Genomic DNA, 16,170 nt, shown 5'->3' with positions numbered 1-16,170 from the left:
TAAATTATAAGCTAATATATAATAAGGTATTGTTACTCTGAGAGTTAATTTAGTCCTTTCTGTGTTATTGAAAATTTATTCTTTGCTATATGCTGTTTGTATTCAGTTTTATACTATTTATTTTCAATAAATGTATTTATTATTTATGTGGAGGTAGATTCTTCAACTCCCTCTACTTCTACCCAGCAAGGCGTGATGTCATCGCAGCTTAGCACAGCGCAGATAGCTTCAAGACGTGGAATACAACAGAAGCAAGCAGATGGAATGCAGATCCTCCAAGAGTTGGTGGGAAACCAGACGTGTTTCTTTAAAATCTCAAGTTCCCTGTAGCCAAGCTGAAATGCTTACATCAAGCTAGCCATATGAGGGCAGACGAGCCTGTAGAACTGTTAGAGACTGATAGATTTCTTTAAAATATCATGTTCACTGTAGCCAAGCTGAAATGCTTACATCATGCTAGCCATATGAGGGCAGACGAGCCTGTAGAACTGTTAGAGACTGATAGATAATGTGTGAGAAATATCCATTACATGAATCGAATCCTGTTTGGACTTACTTTAATTGTGAGGTTACCAGCTTATTCACTTTACCTAATTCATCTTTTCATTCATTTTATTTCATATTAGTAAAATAAATTAATTAGTTATGTTTAAGTTGTGCTCTACTATGTTCTTATTGAGGGTAATCTTACATTTATAATCCTAACATGAAATAATAAGAAGTTTATTTTTGCACTAAATTCATTTAATAGACTTTTGATAAGAAGTGCCTGAAACAAATTAATAATACTAGAAAAGGTAACAAAATAATAAAATGCTTATTATGCAGTCTTTTATATGAAGTTTGAGACAATTATACTATAAAAGTACCTACAAGCCCAGATGATATCAGATAAAAATCATCTTGAGAAAATATAAGACCAGGCTGAGAAGAGAATGTGCTTGTATGACCAGGAATTACTGGAGAGCCTAAGAAAAGCAAAATACAGTCGCAATGTAGTTTAAATATAGAATGATTCAAAATATCATTATAAAAGCAAAAATAAATAAACAAAACTGTCCTAGATTTTATGACATGCAAGATACACAAATTTAGGTTGATGAGGGCCTCAGGCATGGAACTGTTATAAAGTCCATTACTTGTTACTCCATCATACAACTATTATTTTTTTTAATTACAGAAGATGTTTTTCAACATCTGGTATAATTTTAGAAAGAATGCTTGATTAAGTTATTTACTTATATCAAGTATGATAATTTTACAATGCACTGGTCTAGATTGAAAGTATTTATTTTAAATCTAGAATAATGTTTTAAGTAGAATAAAGGAGTTAATATTAATTATCAAATCAATAAAACATGAATACCATTTATCTATATTATAGATAACTATTTTTTATTGATTTTTTTTTCCTGAGACCTCTTGCTATTTAAAAAAAACTGACTATTTCTAACTAACTCTCTGGTTTTATTTACATAATCCTCAAGATTCAACTCATGTAACTAGATTTTATTTATCTTTTGATTTAAGTGCCATATTTTACTCATGTGAGTATGATTTTTCCACCTTAAGTATTCCCCCCCCCCACCTAGTTTTCCAGCATATGATTTAGAAACTTCTGGTTTATGATAACAATTTAAAATACAGGCACAGATACAAAAGCATTATTCAAAGTAAAAAGAATATTCTTGAAATTGATAAATTCTTTGAAAAACAAAAGGTCTTGTACACTTTATGGAAATCATTTTGATAATTTTTATGCATAAAGGATATATTTCTTGCGGCAATTTGCTTTTATTTGATAACCTTGATTTTTGACTCTATATCAAATTTTCTATGAAAGTAAACTTTTTCCTAACACCATCATGCTACTATCTCTTTTTGGGTCATTTTCCAAGTCCATTCAGTGTTCTTAGATGCCATTTTTCTAAGGCTCGAAACATCATTGGTATTATAGGTATTTCATTACATGGGATACATTTTATTTCTGTTTCTAATTCTTTCTTTTCTAAAGAAGAAGCAGTTGACTTAGATGTGATACTAGAGCCTAGTGGTTATAAAAAAAATATCTAGTAATAATGTATATTTATCATATGTAATTGTATTAATATTATAACTGGTAATACATTGGTATTAATATTGGTATTATATTGGTTTTATTTTGATATTACATTACACTGGTATTATATTAATACTGATATTAATTGGTAATATGTTGGTATTACTATCATAAATTATTGGTATTCTATGTATTGACAATAATATTATATTTGTAATTTGTAAAATAATTGGTAATAGTTGTTAATGGTCATTTCCAAAAATTGGTTTCAAAATATTGTGCTGATAGTACAGTGAATTAATTTTAGCTTTGCTTCAGACTTTTCTGAATTTTTATTTACCACTGCAACCAAATCCTGCAGCTATTGTGAATTCCTATAGAAACTTTTCTGAATACTGATAAAGCCATTTTGTATGGTCACTTTCATTAGTTGAGCAACAGAAGATTGATCTTTTTCTTTATTATGCTCACTTAAATACATCATGGAGTGTTACTATAAATTTTCATTTATCAGCAGCTATGTGTTTTTCGTGCAGTTTTCTATAATTTGGTTTCCTTTCTGCAAAATGCTTTTTCAAACCCAAATTTAGGTTTAAACATAAAATCATTTGTAAAGATTTAAAGTTAAAAAGAATTTCAAATCTTTACAAATGATTTTATTTACAAAGCCACAAAACTGATGCAATGGATGATTTGAATTGGTGGGTTTTTTCAAGATCAGAAACTTCACTTTCTTGATATTTGCCTCGATTCAAACAGTCTTAAGATGCAGTTTTGCTGATATTTTTACTTTTTTATTTCCAGCTAGACACTTTTTCATTTTCAAATTTAATATATGAAAAATATCTTCCTTTGAAATGCAATAACTTCAATTTTTACACAACTTTGCAATTTGTTGGTATGAATATTTTTCAGAAAGTGCATTTACATAACCTTTGGACCATCTATCAATTTTAGAGTTATTTTCAAAATAAATCTCTTATTTTGCATTCCAATCAAAGTAAAACAGTAGCAGATGATTTGAAAATGCCAAACCTTTATGTCAAAATACCAATGAAGAAATTTAAATAGAAAATTGTTTCCATACAGTCTGAATGATCTTTTATATAGAATATAATATTAGTGTGCATTTATGTGTGCTTTATAATGTGCCACGTTTTTCATTTAAGCCCCCTCTCTTCAGAAATAGCATACACCACATATCTTTCTCCTCTCTGTTTGGAAGCGATAAAATTAGTAGGAAAAGGGAGAAAATTCATGAGTAAACATGGTATTTAAACTGTAATGATTTTATATATATGGTCACTTCAACAAGTATAAATAAATTCAAATAAATTATTCACAATTCTTTCCATCTATAATATTCCAACATATGTTTGAACTTAGAATGTACAATATTTATACATACCTTCATTCATAGCAGTATGGAAGCTGAAACTATACTTTTTTAAAATGCGCAGCATAGAATTATAGCCAGACCAGGTATCTTGGGCAACATATAGGTTTTCATTATTTGGAAGAACCTTCACTAAACCTGAGCAAGATCCACTCCCAAGCACCTTTTTCAAATTGTTCTTTTTAAGAACAACTTCTAAATCTTCTAAATCACCCATGATATTAAGTAATCTAAAATGGAATAAGAAATTCAATGAAAAAATTTAAGAATGATAACTTAATGTATATAATTAATACAGTCTAAAGTTTATGACTATTTAAATACAATAATTTAACATAAACAGATAATATAAATGATAACTTAATACAGTTTGAAGTTTATGACATATACTATTGCATCAGCTAGATACTATTGCATCAACATAACAAAAAAAGACTAATCCTATTTAAGAAAATATGTGGACATATAAAGTTATTGATTAAGCTGAGAATTCCCAAACTGACAAAGAAAGTTTAGATTTGGTAATTCCTGCTATGAAAGAAGTTTATAAAAACGTTTACAAAAATTTTGTATAAAGGCTAAATAGAGCTCTATAAAAATTACTATGCAACTTAATAGGTAATTCTCTTTAAAAGTGTTTCTCTATAAAAATAAAAATAAATAAAAATATATTTATTAAGCTTTCATTGAATAAAATTCTTAAATGTTGCTTTGCAAAATCATACTGAAATTTTATATGGTCTTTACAGAATGGCATTCTTTAGAGATATGCAAAGTTTTCAACATGTAATCAGAACAAATTTTCAGTTTCTGGTTAGTGTATGAAATATAGAAGTGCAAAAATAAAAGCTTTATTCATAAGCAATGAATAAATTTTGAATGGAAATTTTTGCCTTTTAGTCTCTGATTTATTTTTATTTTTTCTTTCTGAATTTATACAACATTTTGCACAGTAAAAGCGTAAAATCAATTTAAATATACAATTAATTACATTAAATTTATGCTGTGCATTATAAAATTTTAATTCCTGAAATTAATGCTTTTAATTATTGTATATGTACTCCTGATAAGAGTAATGGTTTCTTAAGTTTAATTAAACTTTATTATTATTTAAAATACATATATTTTTATTTAAATTTTTTTTTAAATATTAAAATTTTTGAAAAAAATTATCATTTGTTCTGAAAGTTTTTATTTCCTCCCTCCACCCATGCCATAGATTCAATTCAAAATTTTGACAAGGTTAAAAAATTCTATTGCAAAAAGAAAATTTAATTTATTCTTTTTACTTCCAAATAAAATTCCATTGATTTTATAGAGCTTTTAAATACTCAACAGCTTGTATAGGACCTTTTGCAGAAAATTACAGAAATTTGTTTAGAGTTTTTTAGAATTATGGCTTATTTTTTTAAAACTGGATGTGATATTTTTGGTAGAATTCTATTAGTTGATTCTATATGCAATATATTAGATTTTTATAGGTGGAACCTTAAAAAATTCTGTAACATTTTTATACAATCTCTGTATGGTTTGGTTTATGTGATTATGGCAAAGCCTCAAGGGCTATCTGCCTAAGAAGAGGAATACCTTCATGGAGGATCTTTTAAAGGAACTGGCTTATATACACATGGGAAAAACCACAAAAAATTCCATGCAGCCAGCCCGTTCACGAAATTCAAACCTTGGACCGAACTACCAGTGTTCAGCAACTTTACCACTTGTCCACTAGTGGGCCAGTCTTTGTATGAATCTTTACAGAATATACATACATATCTCTATAGAATCTCTATGCATAACTATACAGAAGCTTTATCTAAAATTTTATAGAAACCTATTGAACATCCTTGATCCAGTTCACAGAAAATTGAATTATAATTCTAAGGACTCAACCTTCTAAAGAACACTGGATTTTTTTTATAGAATTCTGTAAGATATTTTTGTAATGGAATAAATAAACTATCAAAATCAAAAAGAAACATCTTAAATTTTAATGAGATGAACATGATGCAATTGTCAGTTGCATATATCTCTAACGGGTAGTGTAACTGGGTGGAGAAGGTGAGTTACCATTACTGTTTAAGTATCATACTTTCTTAACTCTTTTGTCATAAGAATGATTCGGTTACTCGAAAACCACCTGCTACAAATGTAATTTTTTATGTTCTGAAATTTCTCAGTTTTCAGATTGCACGAATAATGAATGTGCAGTTATCTATATAGTTTAGGAAAAATATAACTCAAATGAAAAAAGATGGGTTAGTTTGATTTATTTGATTATGGCAGAGCACATAAGGGCTATCTGCCTTAGGAAAGGGATGACTGCGGAGGACTTTCTAAAGTAAATTGGCTTGTGTTCATGTTAAACATGGGGAACATCATGAAAACACCCATGCAGCCAGCCTGTCCACACACATTTGAACCCAGGTCAAACTATCAGTGTTTGGCAGCTCTGTCGCTTAGCCGCTGGTGGGCCCTGAAAAAAGATGGGATCGTGAGAAAGAAATGGAATAGAGAATTCAAAAATAGGCAAAAAAAGCTACCTTAAATTGACACAGATTTTAAAGAAAAGTTAATTTAAGATTGCTTTTATTATTATTATTATTTTATATTGGCATGCTTCTTTTTCAATTAGCTAATATAGAATATTATTGATTGAGTCGAATGAAGAAACAGATTTGATAGAGATGAAAGCAATTTTCAGTTCAGATTTATTTATTAATATGTTAATTTACAGCAGTAATGATCCTTATAGTAATTCAGACATGAATTTGTAAAATTTTAAAAAATTTTAAGACATGAATCTTAAAATTTTGTAACCCAACCAAAAGTGTGACACTTAAGACTAAAATGATTTGAAAAAATATAAATTTAACTCGAAGCCCAGAATTAAAGCATTCACATTTTAACCTATTTTTCTGGATAAAAATCTGTCAATTTGTATATAATGGAATTCCTCAACTGTTGGAAACCTTTTTACTAATTATTAATAAAAATAATGTGAAATTTATCAACACTTTTAATGAGAGAGCATCTATGAATAACCAAGGGAATCAGGATGCTAGATATACATATAAAATGGAAATCATATAGTACTGCCTGAACTTTTAAATTTTGGCTATCTTGATAAATTATCTAACAGTAATGTAAATAGTCGTTCCCACTGGGGTTTAATCTGAGCTAACAGAATTAGTTCCATGTGTCGACTAGCTCCGTTATGCCTGCAGTTCAGATTTTTCAACATGCTGCCCTATGGGGAAAAAACTGGTTTTGGAGATGGGTTGGCTATATCAGCTGTCTCCGTTAGCTCAGATAAACCCTAGTGGGAATGGTCTTTAAAAGGTTTATGGCCCAACAGTAGCCCTGGAACTGAATTATTCCAAATCACAACATCAGTTAATACACGCATGATGAAAAGTTGATAAAAAAAAATAAAGCTTGTTAAAGAACAAATGCGTAATATGTTTTTAAACCAAGAATAAGAAAAGCACAGTTTATATTTTAAATATAAAAGATGCGTACAGTAATTTAATTCGCAAGTATCTGTTAAATTAAAACTGCAAAAAATGTTTCAAAGTTGCAATAAAGATATGACATTATCTTTAAATACCAATTGATAACAATTATATTTATCATTATACTTGTCTAATGTTTTGACAGGCAAATCAATAACAATCATACCATACAATTTTTTGGCTTCAATGCTTTAAAAAAGACCATTCTTTAAAATATTTCCTACCCATCCCAAATTTTGGTAAATGTGTCACATTTATTTTAATTTGAATAAAAGCTGAAAATATGGTTGATTACTAATTAGTCATAAATTATTTTTCATAAACTGAAATTATATATCAAAAGTCAGAACATGTTTGAGAAGTTTTATTTTATTTTCTTCCTTCCCCCCCCCCCCCCCCCCGCAAAAAAAAAAAAAAAAAAATCTGCTATATTGCAAGAAATACTTCAAAATCCCTATCTGAAACTGTGATTGCCATTTGCAAGAGATAAAATACCTGCATCTCAAACATATAAAGTTCAAAATTTGAAACCCAGATGTCCAATATCCAGAATGATCTAAAATCTCAACCTCCAGACTAGAAGCAACCCTTTTTTTCTTAGAAATTTCTTTGTGTGCTTTATATATGTGCATTTGACCTTTTTTCATCATAAAACGTGAAGAGTCCTGATTCTTAATTTCACTTTGTCATTAAACAAAATACTTCGATACTGAAGAAATAATCATATATTAGCATAAATGTGTATGATCAGTAATTTGGCTCTGAAGCCACCTTTTTGCTTGTTATAGATCTCAAACTGAAACATTCTATATCAAATCATCATTGAATTTACACCTACTGGATCATTTATATTCCTGACGCCAATCTAATGAATTATTATTTATTACTCTTTGCTTTCATCATCACATAACTATCAACATATGGCAGCTTGAGGAATGACTCACGCAGCAATGTCTGGACATTTTGTTTTAAATATTAGTTACTGACTTTTAAAAAATACCATATCCTTTAAGCTTGGCAATGAATTCGGACTTCAGCTAACTGCATTGCGAAATGTTAAATGTGGTGATGGGGAGATATTCAACAAAAATTTCTTTCCATATGCAAAAACAGATTTTATAAATGATACTCATAAGCTAAGAGATTATACTTAGTGCTGTCTGAATTAAGAATAACTGATTCATTATTCAGATAATCCCAGGATTGGCAGCAGAGCTAGTGTGGCCTCACAGGGTTACAAAATGTTTAGAATTTAGAAAAGCACTGAGCAGCAAAATTAAGAAATCGTAAATCTTTAGAATTTAGAGAAGGCACTGGGATGGCAAATTTTTTAGAATTTACGGAGGTGCTTGGCAACAGAATTTAGATTGTGCAGAGACTGCACCATGCCACAAAATGTCTAGTGCCAGCCTGGATAAGCCTCGAGTAGATGAGGGATTTTATTCAAGATTCAGATAAACATGTGCAGGAAATAGGCCCAAGTTTAATGTATAATTAAATTAATATAATTCAGGCTTAACTATGTCAGCAAGCGATAAAAGCAAAACAAAATTTAGCAGAACAACACGTCTCGTGTAAAAAGTTAAAGTTGGGGCTGATGTGTTTTCGAATCTTTTCTTTTAACACCCCTGCAGAATACATTGTACCTCCTTTGATGGTGAAGTAGCAGCCATCAGTATAACCCTAAAGCAATTATTATTCATCACCAAGTTTGCAAAGGTCATTTTTTTCTAATTCTCATGCAGCAATTAACTCATGTAATCAATTAACTCTGTTGAAAACCCATTAACACCTGAAATGTCAAGAATTCCTATGAACTCTCACTTTAAAGGGAAACAAATAATTCTCCAGTGGGTGCCTGGCCATTGTGGCCTTTGGAGCAATTAACAAGCGGACTTCCTTCCAAAAATAGTTCCAACTTATTAAAACATCTTAATACAGCCATTTCTTATTGGAGGACTAAACTGCTTTTAAAAAGTTTATATATATTTAATATTTTACGAGATCTTCAGACTTGTACAGCCTTAAAAAGTTGGAGAACTATAAAGAACTATAAGTCCTTCTCTTATTTCTGATAGTCCAAGATGCAATGCAATTGCGACTTTCTGTCTACAGGACAAGATTGCCTTGCTGCCCACCTGCACCCCATAGGCATTTCAAGCAATCCTATTTGCCCACTTTGTGATTCTGGAGAAGAAATGGACAGGGACCACCTGCTTCGATGTGGGGTTCTTCGTGGTCTTACAGAGGAGTCGAGATACTGGATGGCAAGAGCACTTCTTAGGCAAGGACTTCGATTTTTTTGTTCTTAATTTTATTGTTTGTAACCTCTGTTTGTAAGATTTTAGTTCTTCGTAACTTTTTGCCTAGCCATTGGAAATTTAAAAAAAAAATATCATGACCACCGGGATGAAACATTTATGCTTTTTTTGGGGGGGGGGAATCAATGGACCCTCATAAAATCTGTAATTTTTAAGCAGATGGATGCAGGGAAATTCCTGTATCAGATACATGACTAGACACTGCTTTTAAAATCAACAAAAGATGCTTACACCATTAAAACTTTTGTGATATTGTAGAGTTTATATTTTATCTTCCAGGAAATATCATTCCTACTGATTTTGCTATCTCCTGTAATGAATAGCATGTGGTCAAAAGAAATCTAGATTGAGAGTTTAGAAGACAAGAAGAAGAGTTTTTTTGTTCCCCATAAAGGTTAGAAGCTATGATTAATTGGCACATAAACGTGTCGTGGAATATGACTAATTTTATGACAAGTCATCGAAAGACCACAATTTAATCAGATAAACGTTAAATTTTTATGTGTGTATAATGAATACATAAGCCCTTGGAAAATTCTGTATAAAGGCATCCCTTCTGTAATACAGGTAGCTCTTGTGTGCTTTGTTGCAGTCAAATAACACAGTACAGAGCTCTATATGTTTATAACATAATATATTTTTTATTCTCTCTCTTTGTCATATTTGTGCCATTTCAAAGACTAATTTTTGTAACAAAAATATGGTCACTTAGAAAATATAACTAAAACATATCTTAAATTCACAGCAATAATTAATAATTTATTTGTAATTCAATTGCATTTAAAATTTAATTAACTTTAAATTTGCTTTTTACAAATAGAGAATGTTTGTTAAATTAAAATATATTTTATCCATATGTATGTATTTGTTTATACTACATTATAAGCAAATGTATTATAGTTATTTATAGTTTCAGATGAAACAGACTAAACAGTTTAATGTGGTTGTGTAGGCATCCCTTATGTCTTAATTATTCAGCATGTACACTTTGTAACCAAACAAAAAGGGGGGAAAGTTCTATATATCTTTTTTTACTGGACTGATCATCAAAATTTAACTTGCCTTTTCCATTTTTCGAAAGTGTGACTTAGGATATATATATTACATTCATATATAGCAGTATTCTAACATAGGTGTTTTGACACAAAATTGACTTTTACCGAAATAACTTACCCATTTTTTTTCCACATATTGATTCTACAACTCAAATTATGCCTAGATATTAAATTTTGCAACTTTTGGTGAGAAATGTAAAAATTTCAGTTTGCAGCAAGAATAAAATACAAATTTTAAAAATAAATCATAAAAAATGGGCGAATTTTATTTGGAATGAACCTAAATTCCTAAATGAGAAAGGAGGAATTAAATAAGTTTAATAAAAAAAAAAAAAGACAGATTAATAAATATATACCAAAGTCATTTAACATGGAGGAGCTAATTTTTTAAAAACTGCTCTTATGATTTTTATAAAACTTGGCATTTTTGACATAATTTGAGTCATAGAATCAAAACATGGAAAACTATTGGTACGTTATTTCAGAAAAAGTCCGATTTTGTGACAAAATATGTATGTTAGAACAATGCTATATAGAAATCTAACATGTATCCTAGGTTGCATTCTTGAGACATGGAAAACACAAGTTAAATTTCAACAATCAGTCCAGTAGAACGGGAGATATAGAACTGCCTCCCTTTTATTTTTTGTGTGAGGTGTACCTTTTGCTGAATTAATAGCCACAGACCTGTATGCAAATTATAAATATTTAAGAATTTTAAAAGTAATCCTAATTTTAAAATAAAAAAATTCTTTGTAAGAAAAATTTCAGGTAATTGCATTAAACATATATGATGTCTTGCATAACTTTATTAAATGAGTGAATTTCCTACTTATTAGGTTTCTTTACACACTTTATTTCACTAATCCAGATATGAATTCATATAAAAGCAGTTATTGAATGATAAATTGTTATATTATTTAACTAAGTGAATAGACAACTATTAGATTTTAAATCAGTAGTACCTTATATAGAAGTGCATTAGATAAGCAGTTTTTTTTAATAGGAAATGATTTTCTGCCACTGAAACTTTTGGACAAAGGTATCTTTCTTTCAAAAGAATTCCAGAATAATCAAATAGAATAAATAAATAAAAGAAGAAATCATTACTGATAAGTTAGTCACAAAAAAGATTGAGTGAAACAATGATTTTCTCTTGCACAATTATGTCTACTGAAATAATCTTTAGAAAATCACATAAAATAGCTGATATGTCTATTTTTTGCCAAAATGCTTTTAATCTATCAGTAATGATGGAGGCATTCTCATTACCAGACTTTTATCTGATAGTGACCAATAAATCAACAATAAAGCAGATTTACCAAACAACTACATTGTTGATGGTGTAATGGTTTTAAACCAAAATGCCAATTTATTTTCATTTCCTTACATTCATTTGCTTATGCATATTTTTAACTATAATCTTTTTTTTTTTTTTTTAATGTTTGTAATATTTTTATACTTTCAGCTTGATTCTGTATCTTTGTTGCCATTTTGAATTACTAAAAATTATTGTAACCACAACCACAGTTGAGATTACAAACATAATACATATATAATACTGATCAAGTTTAAATTAAAACTAAACAGGCAAAATACATGAGCAAGCAGAGGGAACAAAATTTTATTCATTATAATTTCATTAAAAACTTTTTAAGTTAAATATAATGGCTCTGTATATTGAAATGATATTAAGCTACAAAGAAATGCTTGAAAAAATAATTTAAATAAAATAATACACTGTGATAAAATAAAAAATGGGAAGAGCTGTATTATTATTTTCAGACTCTTTGTATTATCAAGAGAAAATCAAGTCGTCTAACAATAGTATTTTATTTTCCTGACAAAATCTGTCATGTTTTTGTACATTTAAAATCAGCTGAATACTGAATAAAACTAGCTGAGAATTTAAATATTTTCCATGCATCTGAAAATTAAAAAAAAAAAAAAAAAAATCACCAGCATAACAAATTTGCCAACCAAAGGTAAAACCATTTCAGTACAATAACATTAGTCTTATTAGTATAATTAATGCAATATCAAGCTCAATTTAAATTGAATTAATTTAGTTTTATTCTTTTCTTTTTAATCATAAATAATAAGTTTAAAATCATATATTACATACACTTTACTTACAAGAAACCTAAAACATCTACTTCAGTAGATGGCTCACTGGTTATATTCTTGAACCCATCTTCTAAGCCATGCAGCTGCTCTAAAGTTAAAGCTACCTAAACAAAATTTAGAAAATAAAATAACATGCAATTTTGAGTTAAAAAAGTAGTCCTACTATATTTTCTGAAATATATCAAAAAAAGGAAGAAGGCAAAAGTGTAAAGAAATGATGCAACATAAGAAAAATTACTGCTGATTATAAATAAGAGAAATATGAAAAATTATACTATTCTAAATCAAAATTAATAATGCTTAAGCATTAAGGTCTGACAAATATAAATATGTAATAAGAGTTTCTGCTTATTAAATTTACCATTTAACAAAGCAACTTATGCTTTAATAAATAATCTCATTTACAATGATATCTAAATTAGTTTCAACAAACATTATCAATGTTAAGATGCCATGGTACTTGAGTATTAACGCAACCACCTTGGCCCAATCTGGGGTTTTTTTACAATTGAAAAGGTGAAAGTTACTTATCTGGTGTAAGTTGGTGGTTCCTGTGACTTTTCTTTAAAAAAATTTCCAAACTCTCAATATTTATCACAAGATGGCAAACAACATTATCAATATAAAAAAAGAAAGCACACTTTAGCAATTTAAAAATCTTAATTATTAAACAAGGATTATGCGATAGATTAAAAGAAACACCAAGTCTTTCTGTAATTTTTTGACACTATTCTTCTCCCCAAATACACAGCAATGTGTTTTCGCTTTAAAAAACATCACAGAATTGCAGACTCAGCTTGCGCAAACTTCAGCAGTGCTGGCTATCTATCAAATACATTTCATTGTTCCCTTTAGTGATTTTGGGGCAAAATTCTGTATTCCTACAGAAATGTTTCCATGGTTACTTCCACTGCTGGCAAATTCCACAAGTGTATATTTTACAACTAAGAGGGGAAATAGCAGCATTTGTTTATAAAAACTATTAGAACTCAGAATGTAACAAAAAGAACACATAACAGCAATGTTGTTTGACTGATGGATTGCTATACACATGATCACCTGAAGAATGGTTAGATGCATGGTTGCCAGAGTTTGTCACATTCTGAAAGTCTGGCAATTTCTGCTAAGGTTGTTGCAATAACGCATTAATACCACTCCCAAGTAAGTTAATCATGTATATAATGATCTACTACTTTTAATTATTTCTTTTTTAGATGGTGCCTCTAAAATTATATTTTTAAATCTGAAGGTGCAACAAAATGGCATGAAAGAGAAATGACTACAACAAGAACCAATTTTAGCACTGCCATCTAATAAATAAATGAAAATGGTAGATCACATACTAGATGATTACCTCAAATTTACCTTAGTTTAAATCATAGTGATTGTGCTGAAATAATAATGAACCAGCTTAAATATCACATGGAATATTTTTTAAATACATTTTACAAAGAACGTTAACATCACATAGTTTAGTTCAGTAGTTTTCCCATCACAGATCTCCTTCCGACTCTTTAGTTACTATTATTAAAAAATAAATATTTTTTATTATGTCCCCTCCCATCAATCACAGATAAAAAAATTTTCCAGAATTTTCAGTTGAAAGACTATAAATTAATCACTTTAAAACATACAAGGTGGACCAAATACACCAATATACAAATCAGTCATCTTAACGAATATGCACTGTTGCACTAAACTTGGAAATATGCTCCATAGCTGGTGTTCACCCAGATAAGACAATTTTTAGATTTGTGGTTCAGTTTAACTATGAATTTGTCTGTGTTTTTAGAAAAACTGAGAAATTTTGACGAAATAAAATAAATCTGTAAAAATACTTGTAAGTATTTTATTTCAACAGAAAATAAATATAGATTCACTCCCCAATCTAAACTTATACCTAACAAAAGAAGCCGGGAATGACAGAAAATGTAATTTTGAATTTCTAACTTGCAGATATTGGAAATAGAATTGGACAGTTCTAGTTTATAAGTTTTTAATTTCTTTTTTAACTTATTCTTTAGTTTATAAGTTTTTAATTTCTATTTTAACTTCTCACAGTAAGTAAACAACTTCTAAATATGCATATATACTATTTTATATATTATAAGTATATAAATTACAGAAAATAAACAATTAAAGAGGTAAAATTCGTTAATTTTTGCTGCTGCAAAAACCTTTTTCTCAGCTATGATAATTTAGTTTTTTACTATTGAAATTTTTTTATAAAGCAAAAGCAGGTAAAGCAGTTTATTAAATTTTAAATTAATTATAAATAAGATAAAATAATAAACACCATAATAATAATATATAATAATAAAATATTTATTTTTTCTCAATATAAATTTTAATTTCCCCCCCTCCTAAATATCTCACTTATAAAATGTTTGGGTCAGCAATTTTGAATAGGTGGCAATACTGAGAATATGATTAATGGTGATGCACAGCAACAAAGTTTGTTTTCATTCTCAACTGTGTATAAGCCAGGAATTTTTGGAACTTTTTCTAAAGCTAAATCACAAAGGTCAGCTTATATATGGATCTTCTGTTAACTGGGCACTAGCAATAAATAATCAGATATAGACCTTTATTGCTTTAGTTTATAGTTATTATTAAAAAAATTAATTTTAAATTAAATGAGTTTTTTTTTATATATATATATATATATAGATAGATAGATTTTATTGCTGGTTTGTTGCCTTGTCACGAAAACAAAAAATCTGATGTTAGCAAAATTTGCTCCCGGCTAGCGGAAAAGTACCAAAACATACATCAGAAATAACAATAAAATATCATAAATAATTAACACAATAAAATTTAAAAGAAAACGAAAATTACTTTGTTTTAAATGCAACCTTTATGTAAAAAGAAAAAATCATGCAAAGTCTGTTCACACATTTTTTAGATGATTTGTTTTGCTATTAAAAAAAAGGGAGTTTTTAAAAGGATAAATTATCATCTGCCATCTGACAATTTTGTTTTGACAATTGACAATTTGTCAAGCAAAGCAATGCTTTTAAAGAAGCAATAGATGGAAGGTTATGTTTGTGCTCTTCTTGTGGCTTGAACTTATGTAGAAACTTTAAATACTGATTAATATTGTTTTATTTGTTTTTTGTTGTTTTGAGAATGGCAACAAAAAGATTATTGATATTGTTCTAAACAGTTGTTTACATTTTTCTAAAAACGATAATAAAGATTATTTTGATTTAAAATGTGGATTAACATTATTTGATGAAACAGAGTTCTAATTATAAAGATTAATTTGGAGTCAAAGCCAATAACTGGTGACTTGGAGTTTTGAGTGAATATATCTGAAGACAATAAAACTGTCACAGATCCTGCACAGGAACTCTGTAAGATAAGTGTCAAAATTCCTCCATTTTGGTTGGATTGCCCAGAAATATTGTTTTTTCAAATTGAGGCAAAAGTTTAAGATAAATAGAATTGTTTCGGAAGAAACAAAATTTAACTATTTAGTATCACAGTTAGGATACAAATATGTTGAGAATATCTGGGATATTGTAACAAGTAATTCCGCTACTAAATATACAGAATCCAAAACAAGGCTTCTGGATTTATTTAAGAAAAGTGAAAGTACTCGAATTAAAAAACTGCTTAGAGGAATCGATTTAGGCAACTTGAAACGCAGTCAATTATTACAAAAATTAAAATCTGTTGCAATATCGGATGTGTCCAA

General features: G+C 28.8%; 1 protein-coding gene across 1 annotated transcript in view; it reads right to left on the bottom strand.

The window, feature by feature from the left end:
- LOC118183655 (putative phospholipase B-like 2) overlaps positions 1-16,170 on the bottom strand; it is a 57,918-nt gene that overhangs the window by 29,369 nt on the left and 12,379 nt on the right. The window contains exons 4-6 of the mRNA XM_035353252.2: positions 12,480-12,574; positions 3,468-3,685; positions 874-968 (exon numbers count right to left, since the gene is read on the bottom strand). Of these exons, the coding sequence (XP_035209143.1) occupies positions 874-968; positions 3,468-3,685; positions 12,480-12,574 (408 nt within the window). The remainder of the gene's footprint in view (positions 1-873; positions 969-3,467; positions 3,686-12,479; positions 12,575-16,170) is intronic.

This window comes from Stegodyphus dumicola, chromosome 2 (genome assembly GCF_044657685.1).
Source record: "Stegodyphus dumicola isolate Sdum_Otavi_A_Nest chromosome 2, ASM4465768v1".
Lineage (NCBI taxonomy): Eukaryota > Metazoa > Arthropoda > Arachnida > Araneae > Eresidae > Stegodyphus > Stegodyphus dumicola.
This window is presented reverse-complemented; position numbering and strand designations above follow the sequence as displayed.